The following is a 20,343-nucleotide window of genomic DNA, read 5'->3' on the forward strand; positions in this document are numbered from 1 at the left end:
ACTGAATCTCTGCCACCATAGAACGACTGTTTGCCCTTACTTCTGTCTGAATTCCTGGGCAAGCATCCCTACTCTGCTGGCTGAATATATGGTGCCAACCAGTTATGTGACAGTATCAGTCAAGCAAGGAGACTTTCCAGGGTCCCCATTGTGTGTGTATGCAGCTACCAGGTCAATTGGCCATGACCAGCTGCTGCACCTCCTGCTGGTTGATCCTGAAGGGACCTCTCTGGGACACTTTCAGGTGTACATTCTCCAGCCCCACCTAAGAAGTGGTTGCAGAGGCCACCAGCAAGCCCACCAGGTTTGGTGACTGTTGGTGACCTAGTAGTAGGCACATTTCCTGGTGTGGGCCCAGGTGGCTGTTGTACCATATCCTGCACCATGGTTGACAATGAAGAAAAAGAGAACCAAAAAAAAGAAAAAAACCCACAACACATTAGTACTCGTGTGCATGGCTACATTATTCCAAACTTAAATTATAGATATCCACTTTCTCTACTTTCCTGCCAGATTGCCACTTCTCCTTAGGCAGGCCTTTTGATTTAGGGCACTCATGTATAATCCACGTGTGTAGCCCACAGGTGTACATGCTTTGTCATAGGGAAAAGAGAATGGCAATGAATGGAAAAGTTCACTGCATCAGAAACAGAGGTTTCACTATGTGAGTCCTTCACATACACATGGCATGTATATCCTTGACAAAGTTAAGCAGGCAAGGATTTTAGGGCTTAGGTACTCCAGGATGCTGTAGGTGTCCATAATAGGACAGTGATACAAGTGTGCTTCAGGGTCATCAATATTATATAGCATATCATATCCAAGGCACAAGATATTGTCAGGGACATGCCAATCATGGTAGGTGGACCACCAACACAGAAGTTTCTCACAGAGGTCGTGGAGTTCCTGGTAACCTGTCCAGTCAGGTAAGAAAGCACTCATATCTGTTGGCAGCTTAGCTGTGGGAAATGGGTTGGTGATGACTGCACAAGTGTCTGTAGGGGATGCATCAGGTTAGTCCTTGCATGTTCCATTACTGTTGTACACCAACCCATGTGTTTGAACAGTTATTCATCTGAACACATACGAATATATGTTCTCCAGGTACACAGGAGTTGTAACTACAACAACCTGCAACAGACAGTATGTATGTGCACATATGCTGTGCTTCTTAATTGGTATGTGTGCTTTGTGTTTGGGGAAGTGACACATATTTTTCAGTATCACAACAGGTTTGTAATCTTTATACTGTCACAGGTTCCAGTAGAGGATAGTCTAGTATGAGCTGGCACATGCCGATGCCAGTGTTTCACTTGTGCCTTATGATGATGGCACCAAGCATATGGTATAGTCTGATGACACAGTGTTACTGTTAGCAAACACTGCAGCACATATCATGTATCTACTAGATGACACACTTCCTTCTCTTTTTCACACAAATTACACCCAACACAGTTTAGCACCTTCTTCAAAAATAGATAAGTATAACCCTAGCCCTAATGCTCTTTATCCCTAATTTCTGATGCTTTCAGGTGACTTTATAGCCAAAACACTTATCTATACCTTTATCTATAATCTGTCCCTCAGTAGTGGTATAGTGCCTACAAATTTTAAATGTGTCCTTATTACCACTCAGTCAAAGATATAGTTACCATCAGGTCTGCAAGACTTCAGACCCATCTCCATCCTTTGTTGTTTAATGAAAAATATGTGAAAAGCTGATCTACAATAAAATCATTAAACAAATCAACAAATATGACATTCTTGTAGACCCTCAACATGGCTATAGGAAGGACATAACATCCTTACAGCATTCTACACAGTAACAACCTTGGAAGAGGGTAAAATTGGGACCAAGATATTCATGGACTCTAAACGAGCCTTTGAAAGCATTAATCACAACTTACTTATTCATAAGCTTCAACATTGAGCTTTCAGTTCTAATGCTCACAGCTCGTTGTCCACTTACTTAAAAACAGGATCTTCTCCATGCTAAACAATGATCAAATATCCCACAAGGGTCTGCACTTATACCTGTACTATTTTCTATCTTTATTAAAGACATTTTGGATACTAAATCCCATAATTTTATAGTACTTTATGCACTCAACATCCTGCTGTATTACTCCTTCCCCTCAATCAGTGATTTAGAAATAAACTTAAAAAATGAGTTCAGAACTGTCTGTAATTACTTCATCAATAAGAAACTTCAGCTGAAACAAATTAGCATATTTGGCATACCACATAAGCTTTGACTGACCGCAACAATCAACATCTTTGATTCTGACAACAATAGCATTCCATAATAATCCCGCTATTCATTATGCTTAGGCTTGAGTAAGTGAACAAATGCTGTCACTTCATTAATTTCTACCCTAACAGAGAATGTCGTCACACTTTCTTTGAGAAGGCCGTGAGGTTTCCAGTCACTGCCAGGGCTACATTTCTTCTGTCTCACTTTAAGCTACAGAAGTGTAGTTACTGCCCCTCTCTTTCCAAGAACCTACAAGGAGAAATCTGATGCACATGGGCTTAGAGAATCCTTAAATGACTCTATGACTTTGGTTAGACATCAGTTGAAAAATGTTGGTAAACAATCCTTCTATACAGTTACTTCAGCAAACTGGAACCATTTCTCCAAAGGTGTAAGAGATGAACTAGACTATTACATTTTTTAGGACTAAACTTAAAAAGCACCTTCATGATATTAATAGCTGTAATTGTTTCAGAGATGCTGGCTAAAATCTTACCTCACCTTGTAAACTATGAACAGACACTATATCAATCTCTTGATGTCTGTCAGAGTTTTGTAGTAAGCTTCCTCTACATTTCTGTTTAACTGTTTTTGCATACAACTAAAGTCCTCCTTCCCAATTACTACTCTATTACCCACCCCACCTCACCTTTTTCCTGCCTCACCTTTCTTAATGCAACACTGCTAATCTTGCCATAGTAACTATGTAATGTGGTGAACTATGTCATATTTCAGTTGGCCATGCTTCATGCATAGAAAATGTCACTTGAATGAATTGCCTTTTTAAGTCATCATCCTTGTACACATTCCTCCAAAACTGTACTTTATTTTAAATAAAATTTTGTATGTATTCTTTTTATTAACTGCTTAATTTTTGTATGTTGTCTTTGTATTTAATCATACTGGTACAAAAACCTCTAAAATCTTATCTGTTATTGTAAACGTTGTATTGTTTCTTTTTTTAACTGGTTACTCTTTGTATGTTGTTTTACCTAACTCCCAAGTCATGCCTGAAAAGGGTCCCTTGACCAGTGTGCTAACCCTGTAAGCACATTTAAATAAATAAATAAATACATGAATAAATACATGAATAAATGGTGGAGAGGCAGGCTGAAAGTCTGGCATACTTCTGTTTGGCACTGGACATCCTGTCCATGTTAGCTCCTCCCAAACTATTTAGGAGTTACCACAACAGACAGCATCTGTTAGCGGCACTGTTTCTGATGTGCATGAATCGACTATAGGGAACAGGCACCTTGGTGGTTACTGACACCATAACTTCAGGTCATTTCCTTACTTGGATGCCACTTTTGGCATCAGTCATCAGCTATGCATCTCAGTGATCCAAGCACAGAGAGGAAACACAAACAGTGATGGGGATGGCATGCATGCTGCATGGCCTGCATGAGAGTATGCAACAGCAGCAGCATGGGCTGGGGCTTGACTTGCAATGGATGCAGAGTGACATGGCATATAGAAACTTGAGGCAAACATGTTTATTCTGGTCAGTGGTAGCACACATGGCATCCATTGGTGCAATCATGACAAGTCAATCACTTTCTGTTGAGCCTCTAAAGGCCATATTAGCTATAGATGTGCAAGGGGGTTCCAGATGCATGGTCAGTGATCACAGTCCAGACTTATGCAGATTTCACACACTGTTCCAGGTACTAAAACACTGTCATCTCTGGCCACAGCTGCCTCCACACCTAAGTGTGGGCACTTCCATGGTTGTTGAAGATGCTTATCCTACTCCACTGTGGGGATAACCTGCCATGCAAGTTGCTCTGGGTCTCGTATTTTCCATGCCACTGTCACCCATTGACCTATTGAGTGCAAAACATAGCCATAGTCCTCCACAAGGCTGTGGATGCCATCCATCCATTACTTCTCCAGATGGGGGTAAAACTGCTGGTTTCCCATACATGGTCCCAAAGTGCTACACTATCCCTTGGATAGGATACATCCAATCTTGATATTACAAATTCACATGGTGCACCCAGCCACTAAACAAAGAATGGAAGCAACACCCCAACATTGGAGGATGTGATCAGGGTGTGATTGATCCCTGAATACCTCTAACTTCCTACCCATATGTGTGGCTATCACATCCTCCTCCTGTATTCCTTACACCTATGGCAGCATTTCTGCCCCCTGCCTCTGTGCCCTACCCCACATGTACAAATGATGATGGCTGTGCTTTACTCACTCCCTATGTGCTATGTAGGTAAGGTAGTGTCTTATGCACAGCACATCTAGTCAATGTACTGTACCACATAGCTTAGGTGTGACAGCACATGCATCAGTTTTATTATGTGTTGTTTTTGTCAAAAGCCATAGCTGTGGACCTGACACAGCCTTTTTGCCAGTGCTGCTGTGTATTGCTCCCACTTCTGCTTCACATGGGGTGCTTTTGCAGCTGGTTCCTCTGACAACATTTGTCTGACTCTTCCTTCGCTGCTGCCACAGGGCTGTCAGAAAGTACTGCTACATTCCCAGATTGTATCTGTTTTTGTACTGCCATACTGTTTAACATGGTACTGACTACAAATAGCTTAGTGCAGGTCTCCAGTGGATACTGATGTGCAAAACCAGATGTAGCCTGATGGGAACATAGCTTAATAAGTCTGAACACATGTTCAACAATGTTCTATGTCTACAATAGCACACTGGTGTAAGCCATCTCCCTCGTAGTTTGGGGGGGTACTGATGGGGGTCATCAGCTATGGTTCCAAGGCATATCCTACATCACTTGCAGCACACACAGTGGACACCATTATGAGTGGCCTGCTGCCTATGTCCATTAAGAACTGTATATCCAGGACTCTGTGGCTGGCAATGTTTACACATACCAACTAGATGGCCCTGTCAAAAGTTACCCTGCAGAAAATGCTGGTAGAGGTCACATGTGTGCCAGATGCGTGAATCACGGGACCCACCTGGATGGTGCACAGGCACATTGTATATCATATCCTGTGCATTGCACACATCCTGGCAGTTAATGGAGTATAAGCCTTGGGTCTATATCATATGAGCGAATCTCACAAATTGCGAACACTCATAACGAATGTACTGGACCTCAAAGTGCTTTTTCTGAGATCGCGGTACAGTGAAGAATGGGATATTTGCCCTTTCCTCACTGTAGTGCGATCTTGGAGTTGGAATATATATTTAACAGGGGTGTAGGGGGGTGTAGACCCCCAAAATAGGAAGTTCGAGGTCTGGTACGTTAGATATTATGAGTGTTCGCAATTTGTGTGATTCGCTCATATGATATAGACCCTAAGCCTTTATTGTTGATAAACTAGACACATAGTGGAGCAGGGCCCTGATGGCAATTTGGGTGCATTCAATGACCTCCCAGATCTAAGGAAAATGGACTAAGTCATATAATGCCTGTATAGTCATCTCTCCTCCATTTTCAATGGAAAACAAATATGTTCCTCCACATGCTGCAACACCATATGGGGTAGGATTTGCACAGCCAATGCCTGTGAAACCTCCTAAGGTGTCACATGTTAGATGTTGAAAGATCCTTGTATCAAGAATGGTTAATGCTACACAAACCTTTGTGTCTACTGAAATAGGCATTTTATGCATACCCTTTGACTCTATTGGTAGCGGGCATCATATGTCTTCTAACTCCCATCTCTGTCCACATGGTAGCTGTTAACTACATCCTGGATATGGAAATGATAGTAGGTTAGCTACTGGCTCTGAAGACTGCTGCTAACATGCTTCTCTGCTAGTGCTGATGCTACCCCTGGCAGCATAATGTGAGTGAAACTCTTGTACTCTTTTACCCCTGGCAGCATAATGTGAGTGAAGCTCCTGTACTCTGTTACCCCAGGCAGCATAATGTGAGTGACGCTCCTATACTGTATCTCAGAAAATCAAAGCTTTCAAACTAGATGATTTCTGTGCCTTACTGCACTATTTTTTAATGCTTCATAATCACTCCATTGTGTTTATTAACTCTCATTAGCATGCTGATATACTCATTTGCATTCCATATGCAGTCATTTGCATAACATGCATACTACACTATTTCTCAGGTGACAAAGCTGTGCTATCTGTATCTCTGAATCTCCCCTTTCTTACATGTTGCTGATCAGCGACCTTTTTTGCTTTAACACAGTCCAATTCTCAGCTGGAGCCCCTTCTGTGCAGAGTCTGCATGTCCTCCCTGCGGTCCAGTGAGTTTTAAAGACATGCTGGTAGGTGTGTGTGTGTGTGTGTGTGTGTGTGTGTGTGTGTGTGTGTGTGTGTGTGTGTGTGCCTTCTGTGAAGGTTGGGCTCCGAGCTGTCTAGTCAACACCGTAAAAACTTCACTGCCAATCAATCTGCGGACCGGTGATCTGCTGTGGTGACCTCTAACTGGGAAAAGCCAAAAGACATTTTTTTTACTGTGCACTTTTTTTAACCGGGAAAAGCGGAAAGACATTTTTTTTACTGTGCACTGTTTGTTCCTGTACACCTACAAATTATCTTAAATAACCAATTAAATGTGATTTTCTGTGACAATGGAGCTTTTGCTATGCGCAAGGCAACAAAACTGACATTTCTTTCTCTCTAACTAAATCCATACAAATTGCTGCAGGTAAAATAACGTCATGGTATGACCTGCATATTTTGTAAAGTAAAATTAGTTTAGTTACATAATAAACATGCTGGTGTTAAGGTTCTGAACTGTAAAGCTAGAGGTCTAGGTCTGAATCCATTCCGTCTCACATGCATACTGTTTTACCCTAAGTAAACTATGTAACTACTTTTATCTATTATTGATCATAAAAATGAAAGATCTGTAGCTTAGTGCTCTGTTATACAAATTGGACTTGGAGTGAATTAGAATTTCGCAAACACAAAATGATGACACAATGAACTTAAATGCTTGCATGGACTGGTAATTGTGAATTAATACCACCTTGAATTCTGAAGACTTCAAGTCTGAGGCTTTGCAAGTGGACAGCTTTTTATTATTGGAGGATGCAACTTATAAACAGACACAGCTCATGTATTCTAAGGTAAGGTAGTTAATTAGCTACTAACTGGCTGAAGTGTATGGAGTAACTGATAAAAAAGGGAGGCAGGGGGTTGCAGCTTTTTACTTCTTACCACAGTGAAGAAAGATCTGCGCATTATAAACAAGTTATTACTTTAGCTACGGTTTTCTCCAAGGACATGTCTCAGCTAGTTGAATGCGTTCCAAATTTCTCTGAGGGGAGAAATGGGAAGGTAAGTTAAGTGAGATTACATTTATTCATTTCTTTTGCATTTCATTGCTCACTACTGCATAATAAAATAGAGCTGTGGATTAACTGCTGGTTTGTGACAGAAGCTGCTAAAACCTTTAGACAGCCTGCTGACAACCTTTAATTAAACTCATGAATGTAAATAAAGGTTGTAGCTTAGTTTCTACAGTCTATGTATATGTGGCAATGTGATATGTTTGAGAGGGTCTTAAAGGGCTGATTTTTTAGGAAATCTATAACTGTATTTTGTCCAAAGTTTTGACAAGGCCACAGAGTTGAATCCTCCCTCCCCCATATATGTATATATAAAAACTATTCTAACTCTTTTCTCCCCTATGGCATTATTTCAACATCTCTTAACTGGTCCTTTTTGTTTGCCAGAGTTAGCTTGCAAAGTACTTCTGTCTAGTAGATTTTTTGTGACTGTGGTTTTAACTGCTGTATTTTCTGCGATGTTTTTTTAGTTCAGTGCATGAAATATTCTTGCATTTTTGACTTGTACAGAAATGTTCTTAAGTGCGCACAATCTCTATCTGAGGGGGACACCTCCTTTTTTTTTTTTTTTTTTTTTAACTAGATAGAATACAGTGTTGGATAACTAAGCTTTTTCCCTATGTTTGCTTGCTGCTTTACAAAAGCAATACTTCTGCTGATTTTGAGTTATGTTTGTGAATGTAAACTAGGATTTGCTGAATCAGGAAGGGCCTCCTTGAAAGGACTGCAGCATGTTGGTCTAGAAGCTCCTCTTATAAATGAGCAGCAATTAGGCTGTGCGCGGTTAGAAAAGGGAAGTATAGAAAAGAAAACAGCTGGTCTAAAGTCGTGAACATTATGTTTAACATCTAACATAAGCAAGTAACTACTAAAGGATTGGAACTCCAGAAAACTTGAGTGGTAAAGGGGTTAGAAGAGCTATACAGGGCTAGCCAAGAAGTGGGTAGGGAACAAATTGGAAGTGTGATTGGGTCATGGTTTAAGGTGTGTTATTTATTTTTTTTGTAATGTGAAGTACTGGAGGGGGGGTTGTAATCGCAACTTGACAAAGGTGATTGTAATAGAAAGGATACTTTTTCTGTAAATGGAATGCTGCTTGCAAGTATACAAGGGGGAAGTGTAGAGGGTAATTTCTGTTTTCTAAATGAGGTCAGTCACTTCATTTCAGTTATTTGACGTTAATGGCTGACTAACATCTGTTTCTTTACTAGATGTCCTAATTTCCTCTCAACATCTGTCCCAAGTCTTCAAGTCCTCTTATGCTTTTTTTTCACCAGTCTGAACCACTAATATGTTGTCACTGACCTTCTCTGCGGATGAAGCTAATTTGGCTTCCACTTTCTCCTCCCTGTCTGTCCCACAGTGTGGATCCTATACTTTTCTCGGGCACTTAATCTTCAGCACGTCTAGTTTCCTCAGCTACTCTGCCTTCGCTGCCAGATCTCTACCATATAGAAGTACTGGCTGTGCCATTGTTTTGCACACCTTACTTTGCAGCTTGTTTAGCATTCTTATGTCACACACTGTCCCTGACACACTATTATTCAGCTGCATCCCTCCTGATCTAGCTTTGCTCTCCTCATTCTGACTTGCCCTCTCTTCAACCACCCCTCCCAGGTACTTGAAAACTGTTAGCCTTTTTCACTATTTCTTTTTCAATTTTTAATTTCTGATTTCCCCTCATTTGTTGCCATAACTGTTTTATCTGTGCTTGGTCTCATCCCATGTGCTTTGTTTTGTATTCCATTCCCATCATTTGCTGAAGTTTCTGTTCAGTGTTGCATGCAATACCACATTGCAGCTTTTGTTTATCTTGATTTGTTTACTAATGTAGTCCATCCCCAGTGTGGGCAAGAGTTGTGATCCAAACCCACTTCCACTGGGGACTCCAGTCTGCACACTGTATTTCAATATTTGGGTCCTTGTACTTGGCCTGCACTAACTCTACCAATGTTGTGGGACTTCCAACATCACAGGACTTCTCAAACTGAGTTTCTTGGGACCCTGTTATATGCTTTCGCAGTCTAAAATGCTTGGGTGGACTCTTATCTCTAACTGCAAACATTTGGTTGTGTTGTATGTTGATGTGAATCTGAACTCATTCCTCATATTACTTTCTACTAATCTGCATCTTTCACCCAGCACTTTCATGCAGTGTGACTGGGGTTTGATGCCTGTATACTGCCCACAGCTGTAAGTGTCCCTTTTTTTCTTGTACACTTGCCCTAGAATGCTTATTCTCAAGTCATCTGGGATATGCCTCTTTCTCTCCATACTGTTATGAGTATACATAGGAGCCATTTTGCCCTGAACTCACCCGATATATTCATATCTGTTGTGACTTCATCTGAGATTGCTACTTTCTAATTTAATTTTCCTTCAAGGTTCGGCTGTTTGTCTAATCATAGGCTTTGTATGAGAGTACAACTTCTGTGGGGTTTTCTTCATTCAGAATCTGAAAAGTATTCCTTCAGTCTGCCTTTGCCCTGTGAACTGGTGGTTGTTGCTGGCATTGCTTATGAATGTTGACTTTGCTGTCTTTCTGTGGTGTATGATTATTTATCTTTGCCTTCCAACCTGATGGGTTCTTTCTGGCAGACTGCCTGTGGTGCCTTGTGTTTGGATATTGCAACTGCTCTCTCAGCCCCTTTATTACAGTCAGTATTCCTCCTTCAGCTGGTCCATCTTTTGTCTCCTGCCTTTTCTTGCACTCCTTTCTTTTTAATAATTTTCTGGAGCATTGCCTTCCACTGCCAGCTTTCCTTGGTTACCTTGTTTTTGTGACTTGGTTGCTTACTTGTTCTATAGTCTTCACATGTGCTGTTGTGAGATGCTGTCTTTCTTTGGCTTCACCTTTTCCTACTCTTCTTGAGGTGCTAGAGCTCCAAGTATTTCCTCAAACTCCTTTGCTTACACTCCAGTCGACTTTCAGGTCTTTCACCCTGCTTGATTGGAAAAAAAAAAATCTGTCTCCATAGATAAAAATATAAATTTTTTTCCATCATGGCTCCTTTCCTTTCTCTCCTGTGGTTTCCAGAAAGCAGTTGAGCATCTTTATCAGTACATTATCTTGTGTATATCCCTCCATTACGTCTCTTCGATGCAGCACATCTGTGGCCTTTGGCTGTTATACAAGAGAAAATACATAACGTGGATGGGACTTGGTCTTACAGAAGCAATGACTCACCGACTTTAACCACATTAAGAAACTTTGTAAACATTTTCTCATGATATTGCCCTTTGGCACTGCAGTCCTTGCAAAGGAACTCTTAATTCATTCTCTGACTCTTGGAAAAGCTTTTTGAGCTGGAAATTTCTTGTAGAAACTACTCTGGAATCCTGTAAAGCGTACTGTTTGCCTTTTTTTTTTTTTTTTTTTTTTTTGTAATCGTTGATCTGTTTTGGTTAAGATCAGGCACTACAGCTCCTATTGTCTTTACACTGTCACCCCTACATCGGTGGACTGGTATGAGTTCAAGCAATATAAAGGATGGGGGAGTCTGTTGCACAGTAAAAGTATCATCTGCGAGATATACCTGTTTCTCCATAATCTGATGTTGCAAAAGGTTTAGATTTCTAGACAAGAGTATTTCTAATGCAGTTTGACTTCCTGATGTGCAGTAAATCCATCAGTATTGAGTTGGAGGAAGTCTTGTATGTCATACACAGATGACATCTTGGCAGTCTGTAAGATGTTGTGTACAGTGACACTGCTTTAAGTTGGTCCATGCAGGACATGTTTAGGCCTTGTACCTGTTTGCATGCAGTTAGTCTTGCATGCTTCTGGATATATTCATGCTCAAGGGGGTGTTCTAATCAATGATGGGCTTAGTGGGGGCTGAGTAAAGGGGGACAGTGCTATCCCTAGAACTAGCCACAATGCTTCATTTATAATCTGTGCAATATATTTGGGCCTGGAAAGCATTAACTTGAGTTTTCTGTTTCTGTAGGTTATTGATGCAATTGCCAATGCAATCTGTGCAATATATTTGGGCCTGGAAAGCATTAACTTGAGTTTTCTGTTTCTGTAGGTTATTGATGCAATTGCCAATGCAATCTCGAGCACGGAAGGCTGTCTCCTTCTGGATGTAGACCCAGGCCCTTCTACTAACCGTACTGTGTACACTTTTGTGGGGTCTCCTCTTGCTGTGGTTGAAGGTGCCCTCCATGCAGCCAAGGTGGCCTATGAGCTTATTGACATGGCACAGCATAAAGGTAAGTGTTTTTCATAGCAGATGGGGTACATGTTGCAACATTTTGTCCTGCAGCCCAGTCAAACTTTTAAAATTCTGACTGCACTGCAAATATGATTTAACTGCTCTGCAAATGTAAAATAATTTTACTGTGGGTCAAGATATATGCCTCAAAATGTTGACTAGTAAATTTTACAGGAGCATTCGGAGATGTAAAAATTTAATTGCATTTTATTTCCTCGCTATTTTGATAACTTTTCTTTAAATCATAAATGCTATTTTTTAAATGCCACGAAGTCCATGCCGGTATGCAATACTGAGAGGGTAGTGCTGCATATTTGAGGCAGCTTTCTGCACCAACCAGTGGCAAATGCAGGCATGAAGGCATACAAAGCAAGCTCCAAGGACATTTTTAATGCAGGATGGCTGCAATGGCTCCAGGTGAATTTATATTAAAATGAGGTGTTTACACATTTATTAATGGGGGCTGTTTTTGTAGCATGTTAAGTTCTGCAAAATCTGTCCCATGTAGAAAATGTAAGAAAGGCAAGTAGTGTACAAGCTGGTTTGCATCGGAAATAACATTACCGTGCAGGACAGTTTGCAGCATTTCAGGTGTGAGGATACCTGTTCAGTTTACAGCTATCTAACTCTGTTTTTAAATGTGCTTGTAATTAAGAATGCTTAGTACCAATGCTGTATTGAGCTCTCAGCTCGGTTTGGAAGAAGATGTAATGGTAACTTTTCAGTATGATTCCATTTTATGTGGAATTAAATCTGCATTCTAACTTGCAGTCCTGTGTCTAGTGCCATTGATGTAGTCTGAGGGAGTGACAAGGTGGTGTAGTTTTTACTGCAGGACTGCTGATGTTGCTTGAGAAATCTGCACTGTACAGAAAGCAATGAATCGAGTGGAGGGGATGAGGCATGTTCTGCATTCTTTATTTGTTAAAAAAACAACTGTATGCAAGTGGCGCTGCATATGATTAGTGAGGAAACTGAATTCAGAAAAAGCTGAATATGGAATTGTAACGTGCAAACACTGAGAAGGCACAAGTAAGCATTGGTCTAACTGAAACCTTTAATTTCAGTGACCCTCTTACTGAAGGATTTATAAAATTGCCCCCCTCTGCTCTGATAGACTCACAGATAACCATGCCCTATTCACCTGCCTTGCCCAAAGAGCAGAGTGCACCTTTTTCAATAAAATCACCATTAGAGCTACCTCACACTGCCTTTTGTATTCCATACCGATCACGTGGCTTTATTAGCTGGCAAACTTGCTGGCCTTGTATTTTTATTCACTAGTAGAATGGTAGGTTACACTTTATCTCTGCTTTTCACTCTTTATGTCTTGCTGGGTAAAAAATATGAATTGCCTCTCATCTAAATTTATACTGAAATGTACGAATCCAGTAACAAGCACTGTATCATATTTTCAGTAGAATTCATTTTGTGCCTTTTTCCTGCTTCTTTATCCTCTTCCAGTCGCGCTTTATACTTGGGGGGGCACAAGGTGAACCAGTTTCTAGGTTGTACTGGCCACTTAATTCCTCCAGTCCAGGGAGTGACTCACCCAAGTGTAAGGTGTTTGTGGAAAAGGCATAATTTGTCCAACAGCAGCAATTCTTAGAGCATCCTTCAAATGCAAACTCAGTTCTTTTATGCACCTGCTACAAACTGTTTTTGAATTCTGCTGTGGATTTGGTAACCATTGTAGTTCATTCCAAAGTCCTTACTGTGCACAGCCAAGTTAGACCCAAGAGTATTGACTGATACCTGTGGTCCTGCTTTTTTAATTTCACAAATCTTTTGGGTTTCTATTACCATGAATGGGAATGGACCCCATTACTAAGTCAAAGTATTAAAGTTCATGATGGTGATGTATTTAATTATGATTGTAGATTTCTTAAGACCCATTGCTATCACTACTATTGGAACTATCTGGGTATATTTCTTCCACATTGCTCTCGTTTCATCCTGCAAATCCTCATTTTGTCCTGTCGCAATTTCAATGATCAATGCTACTTTTATCATCTTTTCATGGACTGGTATATCCCGTTTCCTAACCTCTTATCTTTTGAACTGTTGGTAATAGATTCCATGTGAATTTTCTATAATGTTTTGTGGCTCATGTTTCCAGTGTTTTTCAGCCACTTCAATACCATGATTGCACAGTTCCCAGTGCAACAGTCTTGCCACATTATTATACCTTTCAGTACACTGTCCTTCTGCCATTAGTATGTCGCAACCAGCAATGAGGTGTGCAACTGTTTCAGATTCTGTTTTTACAAAACCTACACGTTTCTCCCACATGTTTGGACTTTGTAAACCAGTGTATGTAGCTCACTATCTTGTGCCACCAATGTTTACCTTTCATCTCTGAATTCGCCTCTCCTTGACCATTCCTGTATTCCTTCCTGATCAACATTTGGTTCTTCCAGAACTTTAATATACTTGCAACTATATGCATTTTTCCACATTTTTTGCCTTCTCATCTGGTCCTTCACCTTATATTCTTTGTTTTGTGGCATATTCAATTGCTGCCTGATTTTTATCTACCTGTGGCTTTATTTCCATTCCTGCTAGACTTGGATATGATTCTGCTAGTCTAAGCAGGGAGTCATCTTAGATTTATTCTCCTTTCAAAACTTTCACTACATTTGGGTCTTGAGGTCAGCAGATGTGTGGAGTCCTACGATTGCAGATCTATGCATGTAATCAATTTCAAGGAGGCCCATCCTCCCCTTCAGAATGAGGATTATATCTTGGTATGCACAGATTTTTATAAATCATTTGGTGAGCATGAAGCATCTTTGTTTTGGATCTAATCTGTCCAGAAATGTTGGGGCCAGTCAATCGCTTCAAAACTAAGTTAGGACAGGAAGAGCAAATTGGTTAATTATAGCCTGGATTTTGGTCTAGATGTCAATGCTGTTTTCTGGACTAATTTGTCTTCTAAAGTATTCCTTGCTAAGTTTTATTTACAATTTGTTCATGTTTTATTGATCCTTCATAAATTCCCAAATATGTTTATACTCCCTCTTGCTCACATTCTTGTCCCAAACTGATGTTTTCTTGGTGCTGCAATTTTCCTGCTTTGGACTGCTTTTTGCACATTTATCAAGACCAAATGACATTCTTGTATTGTCTGAAAAAGTATTGACAACTTGCAGTTGTGCTTTCAGTTCCTTGTCTGAGCTATACAGTTTTTTAAATCTTCTACAAAGATGAGCGTTTTCACTGTTTTTTTTTTTTGGAGCCAAATTTGTTGCCATAGCCTAAGCTGTTCAGATGGCTTAATGGGTTAAGGGCAAGGCAGAAGAGCGGTGGTGACTGTCACTGTGGAATATTCCCCTTTGAATTTTTATCTCTGGAATAATTTGTCCTTTATCATGGCTTAATTTTTTCATGGTCTCACTATAGTCTATCGATTTGTAGAGAGAATCTTGTACATTTTTAAGCACTCTTCTATCCATGAATATATGGGATACCATCAAATGCTTTTTTGTAGTCAATCCATGCAATACTTGTTTTTTACAGTTCTCCACTATGACTTTAACAAATGATCCTTTGTTCCATAGGACTTTCTTTCCTTTATTGCACTTTTTTCTCATTCTATCATTCAAAGTCCTTACTGTACGCACCCATGAGTAGTGACTGATACCTGTGGTCTTGCTTTCCTCTCCAGATCTTCATATGACACTGGGTACTTGTATATCCGATACCCTTCAGCGTTCTCTCTGATTTTGAGATGGTTTTCTGGATTGCTAGAGGTCTGTCCTCTTCCTCCAGTACTGCACAGTGTAGTACTCAAGGTGTGGTCTGAGCAGCTCCTTCTAGAATAGGAGCTTGTCTCTGTAACCATTACTCTAGCTCTTTCCTTTAACTGTATGCTTTGCAAGCTTCTGCTTGCCTGCAGTTTCTGCATAATTCATATTGTGATATCCCCACTCTGGGCCACTAATCAAGGAGCCTCGATCCTAATCGCTGACATTGGAGATGGATGTTCACTTGGAATTCAAATGGATAAAATCAGGATTTCCAGATGCAGACCTATCTGCATCAAGCACAATTTCCCTTAAGAATACAGGGAGCACAGTCGGCCTGGGGTCTGGATTTTTGTTTCCCTCCAGGTCCCTAGTAAGACACCTCATTGGTACAGTTGGAGTTGAATCCTTAGTTAAGTGCCCAAGCCAAGTACGCCACCACTGTGTGAAACCAGTGCTTCGTGTCCCTGCTCCAGGTAACCAATGCACACACCTGTGAAAGGCTGGCACAGATTTAGCCACTGTTTTCCCCCCTTCTGCCCAGACTATAAGGTAGTTATCAATGCCACCAGGCAGTACAAAGCCAGTACCCAAGGCTGTTGCAAGGGTATCCAATTATCCTGAGTGAAGTTAATACTGATGGTAATGTTGACCAAGCAGTAGGCTTTCAGGAGTGTCCAGACTTGTCAGCAAATAAATGTATGCAAATCTAAAGTTTGCTGCATCTGGATGGTGATTAACCTCTTCTCTTCCAGTTTCCTCTGTTAAAACGTATACAATTCAGTTACAACAATGCATGTGCATTTTTCTTTCCAACAGGACACCGTTTTAATGCAAGCAGCTTTATAAATGCATTTTTCAACACACAAGCATCTGTACAAGTCAGTTTGATATACAAATTTAGTTCTTTACAATATATATTGTATATCATGTGCAAAATGGGGGGGGGGTTTGAGGATGGGATATAGTTCTGTTACACATCCACTGCCCTACCTCTCCTGGCACAGTTGGCAGTACCTCAATCTCAAAACAGAACCTGTTTTTCCACAAAACTCTGCCAAGTTTTGCTCCACTCCTTCATTGCTGAAATAGCCAAGTGGCAGTGTACCTTTATGCCTCTGAGATCCTTTCTTGTCTGTATCTCACCATTTGTCACTTGCCTGTTTTGCCTAGTCCAGGTACAAGTACTTTATTTACTAATAGTCTGCTGCAGCTGTATGTGAATATTTGAATGTATACACCTGTTTTGTTTTATTGGCTTTCTTAAATTTCATCTTTTTGATAAAGCATTATGAAGAGTACAGAGTGTCTTGCATAGCACATTTCCATCTGCTTTTTAGCAGAGTTACAGCACAAATATGTGTAGGCGCAAGCACACTGGTACTGGGCCAAAAGGCAGAATATATGACCAGTTAATCTGGTTCCTTTAAAGCTCTCAATGTGTTTATAGCCCCCAGTAGGATGATTACAAGCAACTTGTACTATTCATAAGCAAATCACAAGTATGTGGTATAGAAATAAGTGCAAGTCCCCTAAGTTTGTGGACCAATAACTAGTTAAATATCTATGGACCAAATGTGAGCTGCTGATATGTATTTTCTCCTTTCCACTTCTGCTCTTCTCCTTACTCTAACCTGGTAGTGCTGGCAACAAGCACCACTAATGCTGTTCACTGGTGTGCGTGTGTGCACCATAAAAACCAACTGCCAATCATTAGCAGAACAGAGTTCTGCTGTGGTAACCCCTAACCGGGAAAAGCCAAAAGACCAACATTAAGTTGTATAAAACTGCACCCTATTTTCTGTACATTATTTTAACTTTATGGGAGACTCTACTGACCAACATTAAACTTCTATGACTTTAATCTCTTATGGCTCTACTAGAAAGTAGTTTCCTGTACATCAAAGAGCACTTCAGTGGGTGGAATTTACCTGCTGCATGATAGAGCAACATAAATTCATGATAGTAGATGGCCTACTATTCAACTGTCTAGAATTTAAGTTTTATTTTAACCTCTTCTTTGGTATGTTTTTCTGTAGTGTTTATAACCTTTAGAATCTGTTTCATTTTTTTTCCTTTGTTCAACTTTCTTGTGCTAAGAGGTTGAGTATGGCAGACGGGACAATGTGGTGTTGGTGAAATGGATATAAAGATGCCCTAATTTTGAGTGATGTCTGGAAGCCCTAGATGTTGTGGTGCTGGAATTTGCTAGGTCATAACATTAATTCAGCAGTATGAGCTCTCAGGCCATGTGTGCAAGTTAAAAGCACTGCAAACTGAGCTATGTACCTATAGGTTCATAGGTTCGTACTAGGCTATCTGCCCTAGGGCATTTATAAGCCTAGCCAGAGTGTATGTGGTTTACACCACCCCTTAGGATGAGAATACTACACCCTTTTAGGGTTTAGTTTACTATGCCTCTCTCTAGTAGTGACACAGATGACCCCCGGGGTAAACCTACGATCTCCCATCCACTCGTCGAGATTTCTCTTGAATAGAGTCAGTGAGGGGCTCTGCCTAACATGGACTGGGATTCTGTTCCAGAGTGTAGGGAGCCTCTGGGTTATGAATCTGTCCCTCCAGCATGTTCTATTTATTTATGTGTTGAGGTTTAAGTCACTTGTTCTCGTGGCTCATGTCCATTAATTCAGGATTGGACATGGCCTTGTACATCAGGCACAGATCACCTCTGAGTAGGTTGTATGCGACTGAATAGAGCTGGAGTTTTTTCAGTCTGGCAGCATATGACATGTGTTTAAGACCCTTTATCCTCTTGGTGAGGAACTTTTGGGGTCTTTCCAACTGCTGCATGTGTCGGGTGAGATGCATCCCAAATGGGGCATTGTACTCTATCATTGGCCTGATAAGAGAAGAGTACAGGGGCACAATGACCTCTCTTGATCTAGATGTGAAACCCTTCACGATAAGGTGGGCAATATAGAAGGTCTTCCTAACCACTTTGGCAATGTGAGTGTCAAATGAGAGTTTTCTGTCAACCTGGGTCCCTAGGTCCCGGATTACCTCTTCCGTACTTAATGGATTACCGCCTATGTGGTAATTTGTCGGTACCTCCGTTTTCCCAAAGGGTATGACTATACATTTTTTGGCGTTCAGCTTAAGGCCATGGCTCTGGCACCAATTATCCATTTCTATGAGGCCTCTCTGAAGGATGTTTGTGCAAAGCTCATGCTTCAGGACTACAATAGGTAACTTTTCTTCCCATGGGCACCTTATCCTATTCATTGCAAAGGAGAATTAGTCTATCCCAGCACTAGTCCATGATGGTGCAAACAAACCAGGTACATGCTTGTGGGTGATTTCAGAGGCTCAACATGTGACTGCATGGCTTTAGTATGTGGGGATAAACAAGAATACTTGGCAACATAGTCTCCCCCCCCCCTCAAAAAAAAAGTTTGGTAGCTGTGGTAACTGTTGCACTATGCTGCTACAGTTATTCCTTAATTGTAAGAATGTTACCTCATTGGAATGCCAGAATATAAAGAGTGGGTATTTTTGCAATACTTGCTAGGTTGCACAAGAAGTCTAACTCTATAGTCTATACTGATTTCCTTTCCAAAAGAAAGCAACCAAGATGCACCATAAGCAACACTCAGCCTTACTGCCACACACATTTGCCTCTCCACCTACAGTTGTAGCCCCAGAAATATTCCAGGTTCAATGTTTCTGAAGATGACCGTTTTCTACCTATGCCATGCACTGAATCTTGCACATTATTCACTTCATATTCACAAAACTGAACACTCAAACTGCTTTTTACACCATTTAAAACATTCACATTTGAATATTGCATGCATCACGCTCTACTCCTCTGGCGGTGTTAACTCCTATCTGTTAGCAGAAAATAGAATGGAGTAATTTTCCCTAAGGCAGTGGTTGAGCCAAGTACACCACTTCTGGCTGCTGGAGTGGTTAGTATCAGTTGTGCAATTTTCACATGCTGCACCAGTCTACTTTTTCCTGTCCAGAAAAGTTTTAAAAGGACAAAGTGTGCTATTTAATTGTGGAAGAAATGTAGTAATGTACAAATCAAGAACACTGTGGTCCTCTTCCTCTTGCCTAGCTTGTTTCAAGGTGTCTACATTTTGTTTCTGGTGGAAGCTGAGTTGTCATGGACAAGCTGAATTGCACAAAGGATGTGCCTTTGGGGGTTACATAGATGCTTGAAATCAAGTAAGTTCACAGCAAAATGTCAGTTGCCTTTTAGTGGTCCTGTGCTTCCTTTGTAGGGTATGTAATGGCTATGAAGAATGGAACAAGGAATTTAAAATAGTTGCATGGTAGAACCCAAAAACTGATTTATGGAGTAATGCAACTACATCCCCCTTTTCAGTTATTGATATCTGTCCATTATATAACTTGGAGTGTAAAAACTGAGTTTTGCTGAAATATTTGGTATGATTTGTTCTGTTTAGGTGAACATCCAAGGATGGGAGCCCTTGATGTGTGTCCATTTATCCCAGTAAGGAATGTCACTATGGAGGAGTGCGTGAACTGTGCAAACCAGTTTGGAAAACGTCTGGCAGAAGACCTTGGTGTCCCTGGTGAGTAGTGCTTGAGCTGTATAGCTTCACTAAAAGACTGAGTTTTATACTGGTAATAGGAGGTGCTATTTACAGTCCTGAAGGTGGGTGCTGTTACTTGATGCTGAAAACATCTGTAGGAACAGCAATATTTAGATTTTTTTTGCTTTGTACAACAGTGAATATAAAGCAGGACTTTGGTAGAGAATAAGGGTGCTTTGCAGAGCTGTAGTAACTATGGAGGGATAAAACTAATGTCACAGCTTGAAGTTATGGGTAGTGGAAGCTATGTTGAGGAGGGAGGTGATTAGTGACCGGTAGTATGGTTTCATGCTGGGA

The 20,343-nt window shown here is 40.7% G+C and overlaps 1 protein-coding gene across 1 annotated transcript in view; it reads left to right on the forward strand.

The window, feature by feature from the left end:
- Positions 1-7,345: 7,345 nt before the first annotated feature.
- FTCD (formimidoyltransferase cyclodeaminase) overlaps positions 7,346-20,343 on the forward strand; it is a 258,515-nt gene continuing 245,517 nt past the window's right edge. The window contains exons 1-3 of the mRNA XM_044060511.1: positions 7,346-7,489; positions 11,532-11,715; positions 19,897-20,025. Of these exons, the coding sequence (XP_043916446.1) occupies positions 7,436-7,489; positions 11,532-11,715; positions 19,897-20,025 (367 nt within the window). The 5' untranslated portion in view covers positions 7,346-7,435. The remainder of the gene's footprint in view (positions 7,490-11,531; positions 11,716-19,896; positions 20,026-20,343) is intronic.

The sequence above is a fragment of the Protopterus annectens genome, chromosome 2.part0, assembly GCF_019279795.1.
Source record: "Protopterus annectens isolate FY-2018-M chromosome 2.part0, PAN1.0, whole genome shotgun sequence".
NCBI classification, from domain to species: domain Eukaryota; kingdom Metazoa; phylum Chordata; order Ceratodontiformes; family Protopteridae; genus Protopterus; species Protopterus annectens.